The sequence below is a fragment of the Gossypium arboreum genome, chromosome 13 (genome assembly GCF_025698485.1).
Source record: "Gossypium arboreum isolate Shixiya-1 chromosome 13, ASM2569848v2, whole genome shotgun sequence".
Taxonomy (NCBI): Eukaryota; Viridiplantae; Streptophyta; class Magnoliopsida; order Malvales; family Malvaceae; genus Gossypium; species Gossypium arboreum.
The window spans coordinates 124,024,590-124,038,906 of record NC_069082.1 but is presented as its reverse complement, the minus strand read 5'-3'; the positions used below and the strand labels follow the sequence as shown (position 1 = coordinate 124,038,906).

The window sequence follows — 14,317 nt, the reverse complement described above, 5'->3', positions numbered from 1 at the left end:
TCTAGCTATCAATCATCTCAAGCTTAATAGTAGTGTACCAATCAAAGGCATTTTCTTCTAATGATCAAATGAACTCCTTCACCATGAGATCTCTATCAATACTGGCGCTATTACAAGTAATTTCCACAATGTGCACAATATGTTGACATAAATTTCTTTTGCCATCAAACTATTGAAACTTTGGAGGCTTATAATTTTTGGGCATCCTTAAATAATAATCTTTTGAATGTATATCTTTGCTTATAAAAATGAAAGTGGAGAAATATTTTTAACTTGACCTTTGATTGCCTCATTGATAAGCTCCTTAAGTTAATTTAGAGAGACATTTTGAAGTCCTTCTTCACAGTCTTAATTTTACCAACTTCCTGAAGAGTTTGATGTTGAGTTTAGTTGGTAAGGATTTGGTTGCTTCCACTTAGACGTTCAAATTGAGCCACCATGAAAGCATTTTTGTCATTCATTTCCTTTATATTAATTACAATGGGTTCTATGGCTTTTGCAAGTGAAGTCAAAGGAAGTAGTGCTAATTTTCTAATTGTACCCCGTGCGTGCACCTGAGCTATGAATCAATTGAAATACAAATAATAATCTAGCGGTGTACTGCAAGTGTGACTGTTCGAGTTGTAATATTTGTAGTGTCATAATGGAACACCCAAGTATTCCAAGGATCAAACCTAAGAGAGTTCAGAGACAAAGTGATTCCTAAGCAGCAAGTAGACAAATAAGAAGTCTAGCTAACTACTCGATAATTAATATATTAGAAAAGTCATAATCAAAGGTAAATTACACTAATCAACTACCTAATTCTAAGAATGACAAAATTGTAAAACTGTCAAAATTAAGCAATTAACAATCCAATACACAGAATTGGTTGTTTAACTTCCATGTTGTTGATTAGTCTTTGGATTAGGGATCTAAATGGTTTAAAATTTTAATTGGCTAAATTTTACACCTTGATCACCATTTTACCAAATTAGATGATTTAGTCCAGTTTAACTCTCGACCTCACCAAACTAACCCATGACAGCCAAATTGGTGCTTAATAAGATATCCTCTTAGTCTTACCTATTTAATTATTCATATAGAGGCGTCATTTTTAAGTTTTGGAGTTTATTTGATTTAGTCTTTGTACCAAAAACTAACCAAGTAACATTTCCATCAACCAACCACCATAGATTTATTTACCTAACACCATTTTCATACAAACAACAACCCAACACATATTTAAATCATACATTCAAATAAGTACAAGAATAGGGTTAAAGAAAGCTTAAGGATTTCTTAATGGTTACATAAAGCAGATGATGGTAGCAACAATGGAGGTGAAAAATACTAACAAAGTTTGGATTTTTAATTATGAAAAATAAATGGAGCTGAATTATATTAAAACGCTTGGATAAATTTGAAAATACAAAGATATTTTTTAGTACCAAAGTTCAATTAATACAAAGCTACAGTAAAAACTAACTAAACTGCCAACTAATCCAACTAAAACCAAAAAAATCTAAGAACTTAACCCTAAAAGATGAAGAAGAATAAATAAGAAACTTAAAAGATGAAAGTTAAAGACAAAGTTGGCTCATTTAGTTTTTAACCAAAAGTGACTTTTAACATCTGATTACAATCCAAAAAAATTAACAATAATGCCCCTAGAAGCTGTGTTTTGATTGGGTAAGTTGTTGGACAAATGATTACCCCTGCAGCTATTTCTCCCCATCAGGCAGTGGTGCCACAACACCTAGGCTTTGGTGTCGATACACCCTAGACAATAGTAAACTTATGGTTGTAGGGGATCTTGGTGTTGCGACACCCAATGGTCGATGTCGCGACATCATTAAAGTTGGCCTCAATCTCTTCACTTCAACATCTTCAAGGATATCATGATTTCGGAGGCTCGGTATTACGACATCCTACCCTCTATATCGCGACTCCCACAACAATAAGCTCTATGTGGATTTTTTGTTGAAGTTTTGCATCCTCAAAGTGAAATATCTTGGTGTTACGACTTCCATGCCCTCAGTGTCATGACACCCACTCTAAATGATGTTTTCCTCGAGGTTGGACTATCATCTTCTCCCTCCACTAACTTAATCACATCATTAGATTCCCCATGGCATCATTTGGCCAATTTGGGCCTCAAAAAGGTCAAAACTAAATAAAAACATTTAATAATGATTAAAGCTAAAAACGACAGAAAGATATAACAATACTTAAATTGCTTGAGAATAAGTTTCTCTATAGAGCCTAATTTGACATATCAAATTACAGCAAATCATTGTCATCACAGCAACAATATCCAACTTTGACGATAAGCTTTGGTGATGTAAGAGGTCATTTTACTTATCACAATAAATAATGTCAATTCAACATTGATAGATATATGTTTTTTATCAAATATTATGAATTTAGATATTTTAATTATGATTCACAACATGTTTAAGACAAATTTAGAATTTTTTGCTAATATTTTACTATTCGAATGTAGTTTTCTTTTACAAATAAAAATTTTGAATTTAGATATTTATTATTTGAGTCTATTTTTATCTTTCACTAATAACAAATAAGGATTATAATATTCGAATATATTCTCTACTTTACCTTTTAAATTTTGTATTAAATCTACTAAATTTATATATTTAGCACATTTAAATATGTGATGGTTAATTATTTAAATTTAATTTGGTTAAAATAGTAATGTTTAAATTTAATGTAAATGATAAACATAACCAAAATTTAATCATTTGCATTTTAGATTCAAATATTAAAGAAATTACAAATATTTTACTCGTTATCATTTTTGTTATCATCACATAACGTAACTAAATATATAAAAAATATAAGGTAAATGCTCAAATTAACCTTTTAGGAAGTTGCTTATATAAAGATTAAACTTTTCAAAATGGTAAAAAATGCGCCAAACCTTTTCAAATGTGTCCAAATAAGGGCTTTTCGCACACTACACATCCATTTTAAATACAAAATTAGGTGAATGATGATATATTTAAAATAGAACACATGGAAACAGAGTTGGATATTACTTGAAAAGGAAAGAAAAAATAAGAATGTGATTGGAAACCTGATATATGACATTTAAAGCCTTTATTGGAGCATTTTCGAAAAAGTTTAACCCTTATTTTACCATTTTGAAAGGTTTAGTTCTTATTTGAGCACTTTCGAAAAGGTATAGTTGTTTTTTTATCGTTTTGAATAGTTTGGCATTTATATAAGCAATGTTCAAAGGTTCCGCCCCAAATTGAGTATTTAGAAAAATATATATATACTAAATTATATTTGAATTTGAATTTTTTCACTAGGGAAGGGAGTGGAAGTGATGGAAGGTTGAACCCAAAGCTTAATGTTAATCCAAACTTGATTTCAACATCGAGATTGCATGACTTATCAATTTATTTGGTAAACTATTGGGGTTTCATGTAGCCCATGTCAAATTAATCGAATTCTGGGTTGAAGCAATGAACCTATTTGAAGTGACTCATTTTGTCCCAGAAAAACCCATGTACGAACCAAGGGCGAAGTTAGAAAATTTGTTTAAGGGGGCAAAATTAAATTGTAATATTTATGACAGTAAAAATGTAACTTCATCATTTTAATAGCCGATATATTTATAATTTTTAAAAGATTAAATTAAATTTTTATCATTTTTAGGGGCCAAAGTGCAATTTTACTTTTATTAATTTAAAGTTTTAAAATTTTAAAATGCCTAAATAGAAATTTTTCTATTTTAGGGGGTGGGCTCCCCTGTCAGCCCCTAACTATGCCTCCAGTACAAACAAAGATTAATTTTACTTCCCTACCTAGCTACTCTAGGCTAGGTGCTAAATCCTAGCGATGAAGTTAATAGGCATTTATCCATACTTTGTATTTGGAGTACTTCACTTAATGTCCTCAATTGTATTGGGCTTTGGCGATATATATTATGCACTTCTGGGGTTTCAGCTCAACTCACATTAAAATTATCATATTTAGGGATAATGGTAAGATTTACACTTGTACTTTAATAAAATTGTCAAAGTGGTACTTGTACTTTTAATTTGTTCATTTTGGTAATTGTATTTTTTCGTCTATCACTAGTATTCAGACATAACGGTGTTAATTCCTAACAAAAATTAACATGTGGACCAATTATGAATTGTCATGTGGCATTGTGTTAAAAAAAATTCAACTAGTCAACGCAAAAGACTTAAAAATAGTTATAGCAAAAATTATTTTAAAGTAAAAAAAATAAAATATATGCGAATTTTCATGTTTAAAAATTAATATTTTAATTAATATTTTATTTAAAAAATAATTCCACTCTCTTTAAAAGTTAAAAGAGCCTAAAAATAATAAGAAATGCCAAATTAATTAAATATATAAAGGGTTAAATTTAACGGTTTCTTTATTATTTTCTTTTGTAGGAACTTTTTTTATTTTTCTTTTTCATTAAGTGTGTGCGTTTACCCTAAATCCTTGGTACCCCCGAAATCTCAATGATCCCTAAATCCTATGTAACACTGTACTTGATGATGTAACCAACTCATATTTATCCCACTTCATTGCTTTCCCCCTTCGTTGACATTACCCCTTTTCACTCCAAAAGCTCACTTGTCTTTTGTTTTTGGCAAATGCAAAGCCTACGAAGTTGCTCAACTAACATACCACCATCCCTTTCTTCATCTTCCATACCCATGATGACTACCACCGCCGCCCTTTCCTTCGACGAAGAGGAGTCGATGGAGGCCCGAATCAGGCGGTTGATATCAGAGCACCCGGTCATCATCTTTAGTCGATCCTCTTGTTGCATGTGTCATGTCATGAAAAAGCTCTTGGTCACCATCGGAGTTCATCCTACCGTCATCCAACTCGATGACCATGAAATCGCTTCCCTCCCTCTTCCTCCTCCTCCTCCTCCGCCAACAACGGGTCACGGTGGTATCTCGTCACGAAATCCAGTACCCGCTGTGTTCATTGGTGGATCCTGCGTCGGCGGCCTCGAATCACTCGTGGCCCTTCACCTTAGTGGCCACCTCATCCCAAAGCTCATCGAAGTTGGCGCTCTCTAAGGATGATACATAGGGTTATTAATATTAATAAATATTAATTAGCATTAAAAATACATAATCAAGTTGCCATTTTTAATCTGGGTTTTCTCTTGTCATCAAAATTATTATTGTAAGTTCCAAAACAGAAATCATTTCTGCTTCTTTTTCCTTGTATTTTTGTTATGATTTGTTTCAGCTTTCATGCAGATCTTAGATGATGTTTCTATGGATATTTCATGATCCAAGGAACCAAATTTATTCATATTTTCTACTAAAATAATTTGGTTTGCATGTTGAAATGTTTATTTAAAACAAATAAACAATAGCAAGTGGGAATGTTTCTTGTTGGAACCTTTAAATGACAAAGGAGTAAATTAATAAGGGATCTCTTACTACTTTTTTATTTCTTCCAAATTTCGCAATCATAAGAAAACATTTCTTTTCTGAAATATTTCTAAGTTAATTAAACAAAGAGTTAAGGTAAAAACCTGAAAATAAATAACATCCTCTTCAACTTAAGTGGACCCAAATATTATTAATAATCTCTTTTGGTTTTGGTAGCTAAATCAAATTAGTATAACCGAATTAATCGAATTTTTAATTTTTAATTGTTAACTGAACTATTTTTTTAAAAAATTAACTGAATTGAATTTTATATGTTTCTTTTATTAAAAATATAAAACATATCAAAAAATAAATTGATAATGTTTATTTGGTCGAATTAACCAAATTAGTAATAGTCTAATACATATAATATATAATATTATTTATTAGCTTCGTTAATTCGCTAATTGCCCGATTTAGAATTAAATTAACCGTTAACGAATTTCAAAAAACTTTACCCGACCTCCAACTATTATTAATAATCTCTTTTGGTTTTGGTAGCTAAATCAAATTAGTATAACCGAATTAATCAATTTTTAATTTTTAATTGTTAACTGAATTATATTTTTTAAAAATTTAACTGAATTGAATTTTATATGTTTCTTTTATTAAAAATATAAAACATATCAAAAAATAAATTGATAATGTTTATTTGGTCGAATTAACCAAATTAGTAATAGTCTAATACATATAATATATAATATTATTTATTAATTTCGTTAATTCGCTAATTGCCCGATTTGGAATTAAATTAACCGTTAACCGGAATTTCAAAAAAACTTTACCCGACCTCCAACTAAACTAGATTGATTAACCAACAAATTAACCGAATTAGATTAATTCGGTTAGTTAATTAGATTTTAACCGAAGTTTAAAGAATATTTTTTGGTATTTGTTTCATCCAACCATTTTGGATTATTTTTTCCATTATTTTGAAGATTTTAAAGAATAATTTTTTTGTGCTTAATTTGTATTTAAGCTTTTAAAGAAAGTCTTTTATAAAAATTGATTTTTATGTTCATTTGTAATTAAGCTTTCAACGTGAAAGGAAAAATTTTAATCACTTCATAGTGGGTTACTTCGTGAAAAAGATGTAGATGTAAAAAAATTTTCTGGATTACGTAAAAAATCCTTATATCTATTTTATTTTTACTTTTCGTGTTGCAATCAGGTTCCTTCTTGATATTTTTAGGCCTAGGCGAAATTGAGTCTCCTTTTTAAAAAATTTATAAAATGTAATACAAAGGAAAACTGAAAAAATTTTGGAGGTTTAAGAGATGAAACATTTATGGTAAAAAATTAAAAACTTTACTCTCAAAAAACCCTAAAACCAAGCTTGGTTGCAATTAAATGAATATATTTAGCGAACTCTCAATTCAATTTACGAAGTATTATTTGGTACACTCAAAAATCCATTATCAAGTTGGAAATATAATATATCTCTCTCTTGAGATATATTTATAATTTTAAAAATAAATAAAATAAACACATTTTATATCTTAATCTTACTTATAAAACCTTTTCTTTCCCATAAAAATAACTGTTAAATATTTAATGGTAAATCTTTCATCCAAAATCAAGTTGTGCTTAATTAGTTTAATATATTTGAGCAGTCATGCTAGGGTGTTGGCTTTACAGAATACCCCATCCAGAATCTTCACACCCTAACATAAAAGGAGAATCCCTTTGATCGAGATTCTTTATATAATAAGCAATTTTGTCTGATCAAAAGAAAAAGATTAATGCTTTTTGGTGCAAGTGATGAAAAATGGGCAATCAAGTATCCCATTGAAACTTCCTTAATGGGTAAGGTTTAGTAACTTTATCAGTACATCACTTTTTTTCCCTGTTTTTCTTCATTGCTCAATATTATACATATTCGAATCTTAAATTTATCGAATATTATTTATTAAAGATGATTTTATAAATCGATTGACTATATTTCGGTTCATCTAAATCAACCCCTTGATTAAGCAAATTCTCGGTATCTAAGTATAAACCATGTTGAGATAATTAACTTATCTTTTGGTGAAAAAAAAAAAAAACACTAGTTACATTAAAAAACCTAATCCTACATAAACCTACCTACTCAACCTATACTTCTCCTAATGATTGTCTTGAGTCTCCATTAAAAATTTTAACGGCCCCATGCTTTGGTAGTAATGTACTGTCTTACCTAACATACTGATATTTTAATGATTTCTGTTATGTTTCATACTAAGTTTTAAAAAACGAAAATGTTTCATTCGTCCATAGAGGCCATGATATATAGCCCAAAGAACCTTAGCTCTTAGTAGCCACCCATTATTTCTTAGATTTGTCCCTACCTAATCTAAAATATTACTTGAAAAAAACTGAGATCATCATCTTGTGGGTATGAGGCTTAACCATACTTCTTTAGTTGTTGGATAGTTAACTTTAGTAACTTTCAAATATGCGTCGGACATGAATGTAGAGATTTAAATGCTTCAAAAAAGTCTGAATAACATAGATCCAAGTTTTACAAATTTTTTATTGTAATCATGAATTTTAATTAATTCTAATTGAGTAAAATTAAAAAAATTAAACAAACTTGTGTTTATCATCTAATTATATCCTACAGTCTTACTCAAATTTGAATAACATAATTATATAATTATTCTACTTAATATATTAAATTTATAAACATTAATACCACTTATTTAAATTATATAAAAGATATTATGATTGACCGTATATTAAATTCTATCAGAATTTGCTTAATTACCATCATCATAATAATAGCTAACCTGTTATAGTAAAGGAAATCTCTACAATTTGAATTTTACATTATTATAATCAACCATCAATCTTTAAAAATTTGCAAGTTTTATACTTATAAATAATGTTTAAAATTATTTATAGTCCCTCCTCGATCATTAAATGAGTGGATAATACGTTTCAACGCACTCAACTTACGTCCTCCTACACTAGCAACAGTGCCGATGCCAATCAAATTTAATGGAGATTTAACTTTGAACAAGTCTAACTGATTGAGTCTTAACTTGATTGGTATGTGTATTGTTGTCAATGTAGGAGGACGTGAGTTCGAGTGCGTTGAAGTGAATTATCCTCTATAGTTCTAAGCATTATGTCAAAATAGCAAATATGATCAGAATTTATAATAAAATTGTTCAATTTTTTTTTTTAGCAAGTCTAGAAACACAATAGAGGTCTAACTTTGTTCAAATTTTGCCTATTTGTTCTCTTCAATTGTGTTATTTATTTGTTTTATGTATCAAAATATATATTGTAGATGTGAAAGAATGCCTATTATTTTGACTGTTCTTCTTTTAGTTAAACGTAATCATATATGCTATGAATTTCAAGCTATAGGTTTTACACAACAAAACATTATTTAGGGCTAGGCAATACTTTTGAAAAATTATGTGGAAAAGTACTTTTGAGAAGTGTTTTTGAAAATTTGAGTGTTTGGTATTCTTCACAAAAAGTGCTTTTGAGAAATAAAATGTCCATTTTAGACATAATATTATAAAGTAACAAATATGTATTTAAATAATGTTTAAATTAGTTAATATTATGATATTTTAGCAATAATATAAAAATAATTTAGTATAACTTATTGTTAATATTTTAATATAATATTAATTTTAAATATTTCTAAATAATTAATATTAATTTTATTAAATTTAATTAGAATATATAAATTTTATTTAAATATAATAATTAAATATTTGTAATTAGATATTGACTATTTATTAAATTTAATTAGAATATATAAACTATATTTAATTATTTAAATATAATAATTAAATATTTGGAAGAAGAATAAATAAGGTTAAAAAAGTAATATAAGCCCCAAAAGTAATTTTGGCTAAAAAAAAAAACACCAAATTTTTACTTTTTCGTCTCTTTTCTTAAGTTGAAAAAGTTTCTACTTTTACGTCTGTTCTTTAATGCTTTTAATATAAAAATATTTTTTCTTCTAAAAGCCCATCTAAAAATCAAAGCCGAATGAGGCCTTAGACTAAAAGAATTTTGTTTTTTGTTTCGAAGGGTTTTTCTTGTAGGCTTTCGATTTTTCTTTTAATTCTTTCCATCTTTTGTACTATTCTTATGATAATGAAATCTCATTTTACCCATAATTTTTTATCCTCTATTGAGAATTTTTTTACGTAAAATTTGTGTGTTTAATCTTTTCGATTATTATTTTATTCACTTTATTAGTTGCTTAACTAAATTTATCCCTTCCAGAAGAAACCATCCATTTATATTAATTTTCCATTTACTTATAATGTTTTCTTTTTGTTATTATGTATGGGTTTTTTCTTTCTAAACTTTAACTATTATCTATAGAGTTTGTAGTTTATTTTAATATTTGAGATATTCTTTTAACTTTTTTTATCTATTTTTTAAATTTTGATATAATTTTACATTCTTAAAAAGAAAGAAAATTATTTCAATCATTGTATTATTATATTATTCTAAATTTAATACGTTTTAAAAATTTATCTTCATAAAGGTTTTTCCCAAATATTTTAATACTTTTTTAATATTATCAATTTATCTATAAATAAAATGTTTTAAAACATCAAGCATAGGGCAAAGTCAAGGAGGCTGGCAGGTGCTCGATCCCCCCTAAAATGAAAAATTCCACCTTTAGTCCTTTTATAATTTTAAATTTTTAAAATAGTATATAGTAAAATTACACTTTGCCCCTAAGAATGAGAAAAAAATGATTTAACCTTTTAAAATTATAAAGATATAGACTATTAAAATGATAAAATTTCACTTTTGCTATTATAAAATATACAATTTTATTCCAACCTCCTAAAAAATTTTCTAGCTCCACCCCTACAGAGTAAATGTATTCAAACCATTATGACATATTACCATTACAATATTTTTAAGTTTGGTAATAAAATTTTAAAACAAAATATTATTATAATATTAAAATAAATAAATATAATTTAACATGCAAATACTTCAATATTTCTAAGTAAGTAATCTTTTACCTATCAATATTTTTAAATTAACAAAGAAAATTATAACTTCTTTTACCTTTATTTTTGGTATTATATAAATAATATTTAATTATTTTATATAAGTTAGAATTTGACTTTTAAATTTCACATAAATTTTTAAGAAAATTAAACTGAATTGAATTTTCCGAAGCATAAGAAAGTATATAATAATTAATAATTAATAATTAATAATAATAATAATAATAATAAATCGAGCCTTAATGAATTGGATTCAAAATACAAGTAGAAAAACCCAATTAAAAATCCAAATGTGGGCTAAGTATAGGCCCAATTAAGGGTCATACTCTTTACTTCTTCCTCGAGAAATCCTCGGATATAGTTTCGGTTTCCCCCCTGCAGTTATCTGGGCTTTATTCATACTCCATGCATTCAACCTTGAAACTCTTACACTGAGACTTCCATTGTTGAATACAAAAAGATGGGCTTCATCATTAATAGCAAGCTTTGGATAAACTCTTGTGGTGATTACACTTCTTCCTTTTCCACCAAAACTCTCAATTATGGAATGGTCTATCTGCAAAAAGGTGAACCAAGAAATGTAAAAATGGTAGAAACCAAAATCAAAATATAACAAAAAGGCCAGCAGGGTGAACACAAATCAACGCACCAAAGTTCTTAGTGAAACCATTTCTCGGTGAGGATCGATGTCTACGAAGGCTCCGTATGTGGTTTTATCTAACTCGTTCCGTAAAGAAGACCTGTTGAACAACATGTTTTTTGACATTGAATCAAATGAATGTGGATGACTTATTGCCTAAATTGTGGATAGTTTTGGACAAAAGTGGTGACTAACCTCTTTTGGTCACTGCACATAAGTACTTTATAGTCTTTATGGTCTTGGAAAATCCGGAAGAAAATCGCAGTTTGTTCGGCCAAGTCCTTTGTTGCCAAAGCTAATAAACCGAATGGTCCGAATTTTCCGGTCACAGATGCATCTTGTCTGTCACAGATTAGCTGGGGATCAACCAAACTGGCGTCTATGAACTCGGCCTCTTCTAGTTTGGGCAATTCAAACATTATTTCGATATCGGCCTTCCAACATAGTAAGAAAATTGGTCATGACAATGCAATTACTTCAAATACAAATGGGAAATTGATATGCAACCACAGAGTACTCACCTGTGAAGCAGTGATGCCCGAAACTTCAAAAACCGACCCGCTTTCGAGCTGCTTGTCATAAACATAGACTTCATTGTCACGTAGACTATTGAGTTCTTCCAGTGGCCACTGCACTAGTTGCTTGCCGTTTCGGTCAAGCCAAATCTGCCTCGGAATTGACTGCAAAGGATTACCCATAAACCATTGAGATTGAGGATCAGTGTGATTCTAATACATCATGCAGCATCAATAAATATGTAATGTCAATCACCTGAAGTCCAGACCCTCCTTTCTTTAGATCATCTTCCATACTATCGGATTCGTTTACCCAAGCGCATAGTATCCTTCGGTTCTTCTTACCGTCAAAGAACGACTTTGAGGCATAGAATTTACCGTAATCAAATCTCGAGTCCAAACTGGTTCCGGTAAGGTCAGCATCAGGAAGGAACCTTTCCTGCTCGTTAACATAAGTCCCTACTATATAGACATCATGGGAATTGAAACTTGCCTTCATGACATGCCTAACACTTGGGTTTTCAATAGAGGTGTCAACCCCATTGGTGCCGTTAATCGACACGGGAAAGAAGTCCGGACACTCCCACATCTCGGTTTTTGACGATAAATAAAGGGGATCTTGATGCATAGTCCAATGAATAAAATCTTGACTTTTGTAGAGTATAGCCATGCCCTGGTTATTGCTATAGCTTCCAATGACTACTTTCCAGGTTCCATCAGGGCCCTGCCAAGCAGTTGTTGGATCTCTAAAGTTATCTCCATTAACACCATCCGGTGGAGTCATTAGAGGGTTTCCGGAGTATTTGACCCATTCAACTAGCAATGGATCGGATTCGTTTTTCGGGGTTGCCAGGTTTTGAACCTGGTTATAGTTAGCATCTACGCCGGTGTATAAAATGACCGGTTTATCCCCTGGAAGGATCGTTGCTGAACCGGAAATGCAACTTATGGCATCAAATGGCTCGGATGGAACAAGTGCATGATCAAGACCGAACCAGTTAATAAGATCATATGATGCAGAATGTGCCCACACCAAACCATGCACTATTTGGATTGTATTGGTAGAATAAGTGGTAGACTCCCTTGTAGTGCATTGGCCCTGCATGCATAGATGAACAATAATTTGTTGTCAGATTTAACATGCTGTATCTGGACTTTTCATTTTTCTTAAGTCCGACACATGCTCGAGCATGAAATAGAGCATGATCGTCTCAATATATGAATTTTTTTTTTTTTTAAATTATACTATTATTCAACACTCATCTTCGAATCCATGATACACATTGACATGAGTATGAGGATATGATTTTCCTAAATCCGAGCAATATACATATAAAGTACAAAAGGAGAAGCATAAAGAGATAAGCTGAAACCAAAAGGAAATTGGTTTCTTACCGTTAGGATCTGTACAGTGAATGTCACCCATTTTCATCATCCCATCATTGAAGCAGATCAGTTGAACCAATTAACACCAAACAAGCACATCAATGCAGAGAATTGGGATTTTTTTATTATTTTTTTATTTTTTAAACATGAAGTTGCAAGAACAAGATCAGTTTCTTACCATTCATCCAGTTTCGAGGAGACTGGAAGTGATAAGCTGTTCTATAAGGCTGTTCTGCTGGCAATAAAACCTGGAAAGATTGAAAACTTGTCTTGTCTGTCAGATAATCACAGTCTTCCACTTTATTCCCATTGATTAGCAGAAAACAAGAAAACCCAACAAACAGAAACAGAGAGATATCCATTTTTTTGGCTCAAAAGAAGGCTGAGATGAACCAATGGGATTTGAAAAACGTTTATATATATATAAAGACCACGCAAGGACAATAACCCATGAATTGTAAGAACTTACACCGTGGTTAAAAGAAATAATTCTTAATTTGCTATAATTAAAAAAAGAAAGAAAGAAACAAGTGTTGAGGTGTAAGAGATATCTGATGGATTTCCTTTACAACATGAACTTCATTATTGCTTGCGTGTGGCTAATTTCTTGTTTAACTAAAATTAAAATATAATCTTAAACTAAAGACTTGTAAAACAGTTATGTATAAGAAAAGACCATTCATGGACAATAACCCATAAGAATTTACGCCATGATTAAAAGAAATAAGTCTTAATTTGCAATAATTAAAAATAATTAAAATATAATCTTAAACTAAGACTTGTAAAACGAAAGAATTGTTGAGGAGCAAGAGTTATGTGATGACCTCCCTTTTGCAACATGAACTTCATCATTGCTGCGGTCAGCTTGAATTGCGTGTGGCTAATTTTTTGTTTAATTAAAATTAAAAAAATAACTTTAAAGACAAATATTTTTTTAATACAATATCTAGAATTATTCATAGTGTATTCCTAACTCTTAAATAAGAGTATAATGTACTTTAGCACACTTGAATCCATGTTCTCGACAATAATGCCGATGCCAATTATATTAAGACTCAATCTGCAAAAAGACAACTACTCTACCATTGCACTCAACACTTGTTGTATTTTTATTACTCTATTAATGTTTAACATATCTGCATTTCATCTTTATTCATGATTCTGAATATCATGTATTATTCTTCATATTCAAGGTTTATAATTATTCCTCCTAACAATATTGTCTCTAAATTTTGAAATTATGTTATCTTCTAGAGAGTACAATATATCTTATCACTATATTCAACAGTTGTTGATTTTATATGATGATAAACTAAATCTGAAATTCAATTTTAATTAGAACTGTGAAGTGATGGAGGACACAAATTAATT

The 14,317-nt window shown here is 29.8% G+C and overlaps 2 protein-coding genes across 2 annotated transcripts; one reads left to right on the top strand and one right to left on the bottom strand.

Moving 5' to 3' along the window:
* Positions 1-4,574: 4,574 nt before the first annotated feature.
* LOC108462183 (glutaredoxin-C6-like) lies at positions 4,575-5,104 on the top strand. Its single transcript, XM_017762162.2, has one exon. The coding sequence runs from the start codon at positions 4,623-4,625 to the stop codon at positions 5,058-5,060; it is 438 nt and encodes a 145-aa protein (XP_017617651.1). The 5' UTR covers positions 4,575-4,622; the 3' UTR covers positions 5,061-5,104.
* Positions 5,105-10,567: 5,463 nt separating this feature from the next.
* Positions 10,568-13,308, bottom strand: LOC108462184 (beta-fructofuranosidase, insoluble isoenzyme CWINV6-like). Its single transcript, XM_053024608.1, is given in 8 exon segments — positions 10,568-10,961; positions 11,055-11,145; positions 11,241-11,479; positions 11,567-11,725; positions 11,817-12,597; positions 12,599-12,659; positions 12,956-12,964; positions 13,125-13,308. Coding segments are annotated over 8 exon segments (1,767 nt in total). The 3' UTR covers positions 10,568-10,718.
* Positions 13,309-14,317: the final 1,009 nt, after the last annotated feature.

What these genes read in the sequence shown, in the direction of transcription:
- LOC108462183 (XM_017762162.2), top strand. Translation starts at nt 4,623, where the DNA reads ATGCAAAGCCTACGAAGTTGCTCAACTAACATACCACCATCCCTTTCT.